A 10,010-nucleotide genomic window follows, 5' to 3' on the forward strand; every position below is an offset into this window, starting at 1 on the left:
TTAATCTATCATTGCTTGATAAAAGATTGAAACATCTCTCATAATCCATTTTGACTTACAAATATTTCTATTAGAGCGGGACATAAGGAAAAGAACTTAAGTTTAATCGTATATAAATATCGAATATAAAAATTAAGGAATTATTATTAAGGTTAACCGTATATATGTGTAATAAATAATGACATATGTGTTAATTTAATTAGATTAACTCATAAGTTGGTTAAGATTAGCAAAATTTAGGTTAGGTGTCATTTTTTATCCAAAAGTTTACTCATGTAAAATTTTGTTGTTAGAATTCTTATTAGAATCTAAATGCAGGGGAGGGTCCTATGGAAATACGTTACTCATAACTTACTGTTCCCTTAATTTAAACCTATCGTAAACGTAATCATAAATATGGTTAAACTATTAATAAATACACGTACTTTGAAGGACTAATTTATAGTCAATTTGAAAACAAATATTTCTTAATTGTTACTTTAAAAGTAAAAAAACTATTTTTTTTAATTTTGCTAAATTTTCAAAAGATTTAATTAAAGTAAATCATAATTGATGAATTTAATAGATTAACAAGTTAGCTTGTGTTGCGAAGTATAAAAATATTATCTACATTATTATACTTCTTTAAATATGTATACAACCTGTAGTGCTAGCTGTGCATAAACAATATTAAAAGAAAACCTTCGGACCTATTCTGCTATAAATATACTTTACACTACTCATTCCTATTACATAACTTGCGCATTGTCGATACTTTCCAGTCTTAATTAATATTTATTGTAACAGAAATATGGTTTCATTAAAATTATTATTGTTAACTGTTTGTCTTGTAAAATTATTATCCAATTATTTAGTATATGGTATAATTTAATAATACTAATAAAATGAAAAAATAATAAAATTTTTTTTTTTTTTTTAATAGGTAATAATCTTTTGTATCGTGAATTAGGATGTACTTCAATTCTTACAGAAAATTCTGATGCAGGAGCCTACGATTGTGGTAAATAATTACCAACTTAATAAAATTAGTTAAATTAAATAATAAAATGGTTAAAAAGGTAATTTTGAGACAAGGTCTGCCGACAAATGTTATTTTTACGGCAAAGCGTATGATTTGAATCAAGAATTATCTGATGCCGATTCAATAACAATTCCATGTTATGCTGCTTGTAAATGTAGATCTACTTCTTTTAAAGGGTAATTATATAATAACTTAGATGAATATATAATAAAAAATATAGTTTAAAAAAACTAAAAGACACGCTTTTAAGCACTAAAAAGCTAAAAATAATTGTTAAAATAAGCTTAAAACAATAATGAACAAACAGTACTAGTATAATTGTGATAAAAGTGTCGGTCGCTCAATATACGAAAAATATGGCACAAAGCACCCACGCTTTTATCACAATAATACTAGTACTTTTCGTTCATTATTGTTTTAAGCTTATTTTAAAAATTATTTTTAGCTTTCTAGTTCGATGTGCTTAAAAGCGTGTCTTTTAGTTTTTTTTAACTATATTTATTTTTCACTTTTTAGTTACATGTTATGATAGTTATGATAAAGCGATTGAAGTACGTAATCGTATCATGCACGAGGTATAGCCGTGTTTTTTGGGAGGGCGTGACGGGGGGGGAACGTTATACACGAGGTATATACGGCGGGAGCGGCGTCGGCTGTAGGGATATATAAATGAATATTAACATATACGTATATATAAATATTAATATTAGCGGTGGCGGTAAGAATATATAATCTTCGCATAATATGGCGGCACTTTCGCTGGCGTCGGCGACGCGATGTCCGGCGTGATCCTCGGGCGTCAAAAGGTTAGCAACGTAGATGTCGACGGTGTGCGAGTGCGGATCGGTTTGTTGACGTTGTCACTTTGACAACGAGAAGAAGACTACGGTATCATTAGCGGCGGGACATCGTGCGGCACTTGCTGGATTTTGCACCGAGGAGTATAACGCGCGGTGTTGGTCAGTCAAATACTCATAAAATAAGGCGACGGCTGATAAAGGTGGCACGACTCGTGGGGCATCGTGTATAACAAAACGACGCGGGGCCGTGTCAATTACAATAAAAATTTGTTATATATATATATATATATATATATAATTAATGACACGCACGCGTATACGGGACGAAAACCAAAAATAAAATTATACAATAAAATTGTGTAGTGGAGAGTGGTGAGCGGGGTGGGGTGAATGCGTTACGACAGTCTAGTCTCAAGGTAATAACCGACGGGATACGCGACATAATAACACACGTGCCGCGTTGAGTTACAAACTTACAACAAACAACATACATGTGAAACTAATATAAGCGTGTTAAAATCATTAGAATTAATTTAAAGTAAACGGTTTAGTACCGTGGTAGATGAAAAGGTGGACCTCTATTCGACACAATTACAATAAAATCTAATGTATCAAAATAATGAGTTTTAGAAATTTTTTATAATTTGTACAGAGAAATATATTTTTTGTAATGTATCCACAAATTATGAGTCAACTCAATTTAAAAGGATTATTATTTGCACTTTAAAAACGTCAATTTTCATAAGTTACTTAAGAGTTTTTGGATGTTGAAAAATTGCTAAAATTGAATGACACTTTTTGAAAGACATTCTTGTCTTTACTTTAAAACTTTGTTCCTAAATGTTCCGAGATGCAAGGAAAATTAATAAAAATATTTTAAAATGGAGGTGACGATGATATACATAGACACCAATTGATCTTTGACCAATTGACCACTAATTGCATCTTTAACAATATATGAAATATTTACCATGGAAAATTAAGTAGGTTCACTTAAGTAAAAATGGAGTTTGTTTTAACAACCAAAAATAACAAACAATGTTGTAGGATTTTTTCATAACTACTCAAATATAGAAGAGAAAAACTAGAGTATTCTGAAAAATTAAGATATGATTTGTGAATGTTAAACATTATATGGACGTATTTCAAGTATTATGTTGAGAATATTTTTATGGCTTTTAGAGTTAAATTTTTAATGTTTTTTGTTTTTAATTAATATTTTTAAAATTTTAAATCAAGGGAAAATGTTGCAAGCTTTAGATGCGCCAATGTTGAGTGTCCATCTTTATTTAACAGACGGCCTGCGGAACCTTGCTACTATCAATACGAAAAAGATAATTGCTGTGAAGTAAAAACTTATTGCCGTAAGTTTGTTAGATAGATTAATTCCATGAAGTAGACGAATTATTTATTTTATTATCCTTGGATTTTATTAAATTTTTTTTTATTGTTTGCATGTAAATATGCCAGTGTCATATTTATGGAAGGAGATTTAGAACATTTGTAATGGGCTCAATCATAAAAGGACCCTTCTGTTAATATAATTTGGGCGAATTAAATTTATCAATAGCTTGTTTTACTTACTTTAGTTAAATTATAGTTTTTAAAATATTCAACATTTTCATTTGTACTGGATCTGCTAATTGTTAAATTCGCAAAGTATTTTTATACATTTTGATAAAAAATTATACAACAATTCAAAATAGTTTAAAAACGTCAGAAATTAACTTTTGAGTGTATAGCTTAATTTTTGAGCCCTAATCTAGCGAAATAACAAATAAATAGTTTATATAAAAACAGATTACAAAACCACTCTCTTTTAGCCTTAATAAATACTGTGTTATCAAAAAACCCCAAAATATTTGTCTCTAGTTAAATATAATCTTACATCCTTAACATAACGTTGGACATTTACGTAAAATACTTAACGTCTTTATATTGTACATTGGTAAGATCCATTTTGAACACGCGTCAGATATTCAGAGTCCTTATCAACATGGTTTAATTGATTCGTTAGATTCAATTTAACGTAATTCTTTGACATTTATTGCTTATAAAATGAGTAGTTAAAATGTAACTAACTTGGTGATTATTGCAAAAAATATTAAGTTGCATTCATTACTATTTAAAAAGAAATTTAACGATGTTTTTTTTTTATATAAATTACTAAATAATAATATTGATAACTCTGATCTCTTATCTTTGATTTATTTTCACGTGCCTTCTTATGGTTTCAGACTTCACTCCTTATTTAAAGTTTCTAATACTTAAAACTATTATCAGCCGATAAACTGTATGGTATTTGAGATTAACAAAATAATATAATGTGATTTTCATCTCAATGTATTTTATTTTAACAAAAAAATATTTTGTATTTATTGATTATGTTATATAAAGTATTTTAACTGTATTTAATGCTACCTATGGCCATTATATCAAGTAAATAAATAACTTTCTCGTGCATATAATTTGTTTGAGAATAATAATAATAATAATAATAAAATTATTATTTATTAGGGGGAGCTAAGATAAATTTAACCCCTACATTTTCAATGTTAGAAGATAGGTATAAGATAGGTTTCACATACAAAGTTATATAATTTTATTTTGTTATTTATTAATTTATTGACTCTATTTCTGTGGTTTACTTCCATTCTATAGTTTCCAAATTTTTTGGTAATATGATATCGTATAAATCATTTCTAAAAAACCCAGCACAGGGGGGTCGCGGCACAGTGGTGACATGGTATAGATGGATCAAGTATAATGATATCTGACAGTGATTAAAATCTCTATAAAAAAAAAACGCTTCGATGCAAATCTTTAGAAAGTGTTTAATTTTAAAAAATTGGTGGATTATTCCAAAAGCTACATGATCTGCTAGTTCATTATTAATATCCTAATTAAGATAAAGTATGTCGAATGAAAAAGGGATTATTAAAAAATATTATTTCTTATAAAAAAATAATGTTGATCCATACACTTTTAAATATGTCATAGCATTATAAAGTTTAATTATAAACCCAACCCAACCATTTTTACCGTGAAGATAAAATAAAGTCCGAAATTTTTTTTTCGCATAATAAAGTAGATTACATTAACTTTAATTTAAGATATAAATAAAAGTGTCAGACTTTCCGGAACAGTTTCAAAATTTAAGTTGAAAAAGTAAATTTTTTGTGAAAAAGTTGTCATTTTAAATCCCCCCCTGTGGGCATGTAAAGGGTCAGATATAAAAAAANTATTTATTTTTTACTTTTTAGTTTCATGTTATGATAGTAGTTACTATCAATATCATGGTTGTTACGGGTAACGGGAAATCAGGGTTCGATTCTGGGGAGGGAGTCTGAGAAACGGCTACCACATCCAAGGAAAGCAGCAGGCGCGTAAATTACTCACTCCCGGAACGTGGAGGTAGTGACGAAAAATGACGATACGGAAATCATCCCTCGTAATCGGAATGAATACTTTATATCTCTTAATTAGAATAAATCGTGTTAATATATTAATTTTAATAGTAATTAGAATATATATATTTATACAAATAATGCGACTTAACTACGTAAAAGTATCATGCACTAAGTATAGCTGTGTTTTATGGCCGGGCGGGTCGGACTAACGTTATACCCGAGGTATAAACGGCGGTAGGAATATATATATATATACGTAAGGCGCATTAGACGCGGGCGTTATTGGTCAGTCAAAATAAAAATTTGTTTACATATATATAATATTGATGACAAGCACGCGTGTACGGGTACGATAACTAAAATTATACAGAAAAATAGTGTAGTCGCCGACTGGTGAGCGGGGTGGGGTGAATGCGCTACGACGGTCTAGTCTCAAGGTCATAGACGACGGGATACGAGACATAATAACACGTGCCGCGTGGAGTTACAAACTTACATACAAACAACATACAAACAATATACAAAATACATGTGAAACTAATAAAAGCGTGTTAAAAAGAATTTTTTTACAAAAATCGTATTTTTTTTATAAACTTTGATGTCTGTTTTCACCATAAAGATAAAATAAAGTCCGAAATTTTTTTTTACCATAATAAACTATATTATATTAGCTTTAATTTAAGATATATATAAAAGTGTCAGACCTTTCGGAACACTTTAAAAATTTAAGTTGAAAAAGTTCTATTTTTTACATGCATGTTTTAGATTTGAACCCCCCTCGTATATAGGGAAATGGTCCGATTTAAAAAAACAGTATGTCAAATGAAAGATGTATATGAATACTACTCCTCATAAAAAAATTGTACTGATCCATACATTTTTCAAAAAGTTATAGCATAATAAAGTTAAAAATGTAAAATACAAAATCGAAAATTTTCACACAAAAATAGCATTCGGTAGCCATTTTCACCGTGAAGATAAAATAAAGTCCGAAATTTTTTTTTTGCATTATAAAGTATATTACATTAGCTTTAATTTAAGATATATATAAAAGTGTCAGACCTTCCGGAACATTTTCAAAAGTTAAGTTGAAAAAGTTGTCATTTTAAATCCCCCTTGTGGGCAGGTTAAGCGTTAAATTTATGAAAAATATATACCAAACGAAAGGTAATGATATTACACATCTATATAAAAAAGAATTATATTGATATGTTCATTTTTGAAAAAGTTATGGCACTTTTAAGTAAAAAAAATTGAAAAAATTTCGAAAATTAGCGATTTTTAAATTTGTAATTTTTTTGGAGGTTTCCCCCATTTACGGGGAACGAGGGCATTTTTTTCAATTTTTGAGGGTAATGTCTTCGACTAGATACAATTTGTGATCTTTTGACGTATCATTGAAAGAAATTGGTTCGGTGAGAGCTGAGAAAAAGTGGTAACAGACACAAAAAAAAATAAACACATCTTAGTAAAACCAATACCTTCTCAGCTTCGCATCGAAGTTAAAATTATTTTGAGTTTCACCTGAATTAAACAATGAATTTTTTCAATTATAATCAATTTTTATAACATGCATAATTGAGCTAATTATTATTTTCGACGCGATGCTAAGAAGGTAATTAATCTTGTGATGCTATGCGTTATTTTTTGTCTGTCCATAAAAGTTTACAACTCTCCTAGACAGATTTGAATGATCAATACGCCAAAAGAACCCAATTTTAATCATATATTATCCAAGTATTGAAAAAAACACCTTAATTTTAGATATTTAGACAAATATCTCTAAATTACGCTACTGTAAAAAACGGCATTTTCAAAAAATATTTTCTACATTTTAAATGCAGAAACTTCTAATGAAAACATTGATTCTAATGAAATTTTAATTGAGTATCCTAGATAAAATATTCTTTCGTGGGGTATTCTTTTATGACAATTTAATGAAAAACCTAAGTACAAGAAGGGTTTAAAAAAGACTATTCAAGCGTTTTAGGATAATTTTTTTCAACACTATTTTTGGATATGTTCTGGAATGACTGCTTTCTTCAAATTTACATCGAAGTAAAGATTTTGAAATAGATCATAAGACAAAAAAAAATTTACCCGGCGACTGTTTCACTATGAATAACACGNTATGTTCTGGAATGACTGCTTTCTTCAAATTTACATCGAAGTAAAGATTTTGAAATAGATCATAAGACAAAAAAAAATTTACCTGGCGACTGTTTCACTATGAATAATTGGTCGTCAAAGTGAAAAATTTCACAGTTTTTTTATAGTGTGTATTTTTAAAATTAAATATCTCCAAAAACAATAGGAATATAGAAATCAATTTATACAAATTTACGCAAAAAAATTATATTGCTAAATGAATCATTTTTGTGCTGATATTAAATCTGCAATTAGATTTTTCCATCGCCTCTTTTTTGAGATTATTACTAATTTATAAAAATTAGTATATACATATAAAACTTGATTTTGAATATATTAAAAATAATCCGTGCAAAATTTCGTTTCAAAATTTCATGTTTGACATATTATTTTGTTCCTTTAAAGTAAATTATCATGAAAGTTTGTAACTTAAAAATTTTGAACTTTACAGGTGGGCAAATTTTTGGTAGATTATTTAAAAATGTTTACTCTCTAAAAAATATTTATAAAACAATGCTACATTGTAAACTGGGTAGGCTAAGCATCCCTACACCCAAAGAAAAACCTCAATCAATAATTTTGATAGAGAAATTTTATCAAGGGTTTATGATAATGTTTTATTAATACGAACAAAATAATTATTCTTATAAATAATTATTGTTCAAGACAAGAAAAAAAATTATCATATTGATAAATATATCATAGTTTCAATAGTAATGATATATTTATCAAATTGAACAATGAATTTATTATACAGATCGAGGTTTTTCTCTGGGTGTAGCCTCTCAACTACTATAGATAGTTGGGAGAAATAACAACTAAAATTTTTTATTAAAATAAAAATTTATATATATATAAATTTTTTTATATAAATTTATTTATTTCTAGCTGAAACAAAATCTACGGTTTATCAATGCGAATACGATAACATTATGTACAAAGAGGGCGAAAAAATATACATCAATAATAATATTTGTATTTGTAAACCAGGGTTTAATGGTATGATATCATAGACTACTATATATTGTTTAAAAAATGATAAAATTTAAATTTTTACATTTTTTCCAAATAAAAAATTGCGTAAAATGCTTTAATTTGTTAATAGGAACTATTAACAACGATTGGTGTAGAGAAATAAGATGCAACAATGAAATTAATAATATTAAGTCCATAATAGCTAAAGGGGCTCCCGTGTATTTCAAGACATCTGAAGGTTGTCCTATTGAATGGTTAAACCGTAAGTTCCATTTTAATAACAAATATTTTGAACAATTATAATAAACAGAAAAAAAGCTAATTTCTACATTTCATTGTTTATTAAGCTGAAAATATTCCTGGAACTGCAGGAAAATTTGCTTCAGCCGGTAAATCCCAAATCGTTCAAAAATGCAAATATGGATCACTTGAGCTATTAGTCGGTCAAGAATTAGAAATAGGTGATTTATCAGATTCTGAATCATACAAAACTACTTGTTCCTGTGAAATTCCACCATTTATTACTTGTTTAAAACAAATCAAATCATGAAACGATTCAAAATACTTTTAAACCAGCTCATTTTAATATTACTATTTAATATAATAATATTACCTATATAATAATATATATTTATATACAATCACAAATCATAAATTTTAATTATATATTTTTAATTGAAATTTGCACACGTGTCAATTTATTCAATTTGTAAATATAAAATAAGGACAATACTATGTTATCTGCGAGTAAATTTCTGTAAATATATTTGTAGGCAGTGCTGGGGCCAGGTTTTACAAGGCCCAGGGCACCTAATAATTGAGAGACTCTTGTGTCATAAGGGAGAGTGTTGAGAAGAATGTTTTTCCCACTAAAAATGATTACATGGTGAAGATACAATATTTGTTCATTTGGAGGTAGTAATAACAAGTTTTCTTGTGTAAATCCCCCCAAAAACAAAACCCTATCTACCTTATGTCTACGTGTAAAGCGCATGTGGACCATTTGTCGGGATTTTGAGGCGGAACAATATTTAATACCCTATAGTCTTTGAAAAAATAATTAGGAAAAAAAGAATTTATGATAACTAGTAACTTATAGAAATTAGCAAAATGGATTAACGAAATATTTTTTAAAATTAGCTTAATATGCATACATTATTATTGTGTAGTCTCCAAGTATATAAGAAAGTGTATTATAAAAATAAGAAATTATAAATATCAGGACTTGATTTAATGATGGATAAATAGAACCTACGCCCAGTTCTCAACATATTTCAACACCAAAACTAGACTCAAAAATATTCCCCAAATTTTTTTATGTTTAAATAATAACCCCAAAAAACTTTGAGAAAATGATTCAGACTCATGTAGGGACTCTCGTGAAATTTATGCGTAGTTATTCGAAAGTTGACAAAAATTATATGTAATATGATACTAAAATATTTTCAGGGAGAGCTAAGATAAATTTAGCCCCTATATTTTTTTTAAACATCTATGCTAATAAATGGGCTCTAGTTGTGGGCTTGTGTATTTTTTAGGTATCATTAGAATTCTCGAGAAATTTATTTCTTTAGAGTCAAGAAAAATTTCAAAATGGCGCCATTATCATATGAACTTGATAAAGGCTATAAGTGCTGTATTTAAAAAAAAATTGAC

The 10,010-nt window shown here is 28.0% G+C and overlaps 1 protein-coding gene across 1 annotated transcript; it reads left to right on the forward strand.

Moving 5' to 3' along the window:
- Positions 1 to 709: 709 nt before the first annotated feature.
- On the forward strand, positions 710 to 9,035 carry LOC126903121 (uncharacterized). Its single transcript, XM_050681125.1, has 7 exons — positions 710 to 860; positions 923 to 1,000; positions 1,059 to 1,197; positions 3,061 to 3,185; positions 8,268 to 8,378; positions 8,485 to 8,616; positions 8,702 to 9,035. Exons 1-7 carry the CDS (start codon positions 791 to 793, stop codon positions 8,902 to 8,904), a joined length of 858 nt encoding a protein of 285 aa, XP_050537082.1. The 5' UTR covers positions 710 to 790; the 3' UTR covers positions 8,905 to 9,035.
- The last annotated feature ends 975 nt before the right edge of the window (positions 9,036 to 10,010 follow it).

The sequence above is a fragment of the Daktulosphaira vitifoliae genome, unplaced genomic scaffold, assembly GCF_025091365.1.
Source record: "Daktulosphaira vitifoliae isolate Bord-2020 unplaced genomic scaffold, ASM2509136v1 Scaffold_3, whole genome shotgun sequence".
Taxonomy (NCBI): Eukaryota; Metazoa; Arthropoda; class Insecta; order Hemiptera; family Phylloxeridae; genus Daktulosphaira; species Daktulosphaira vitifoliae.

Excerpts from the sequence above, each read along its gene's own strand:
- LOC126903121 (XM_050681125.1), top strand. The coding sequence starts at position 791 with ATGGTTTCATTAAAATTATTATTGTTAACTGTTTGTCTTGTAAAATTA. Across the intron at positions 861-922 it reads ATCCAATTATTTAGTATATG|GTAATAATCTTTTGTATCGT; the intron begins GTATAATTTAAT and ends TTTTTTTAATAG. Across the intron at positions 8,379-8,484 it reads TTGTAAACCAGGGTTTAATG|GAACTATTAACAACGATTGG; the intron begins GTATGATATCAT and ends ATTTGTTAATAG.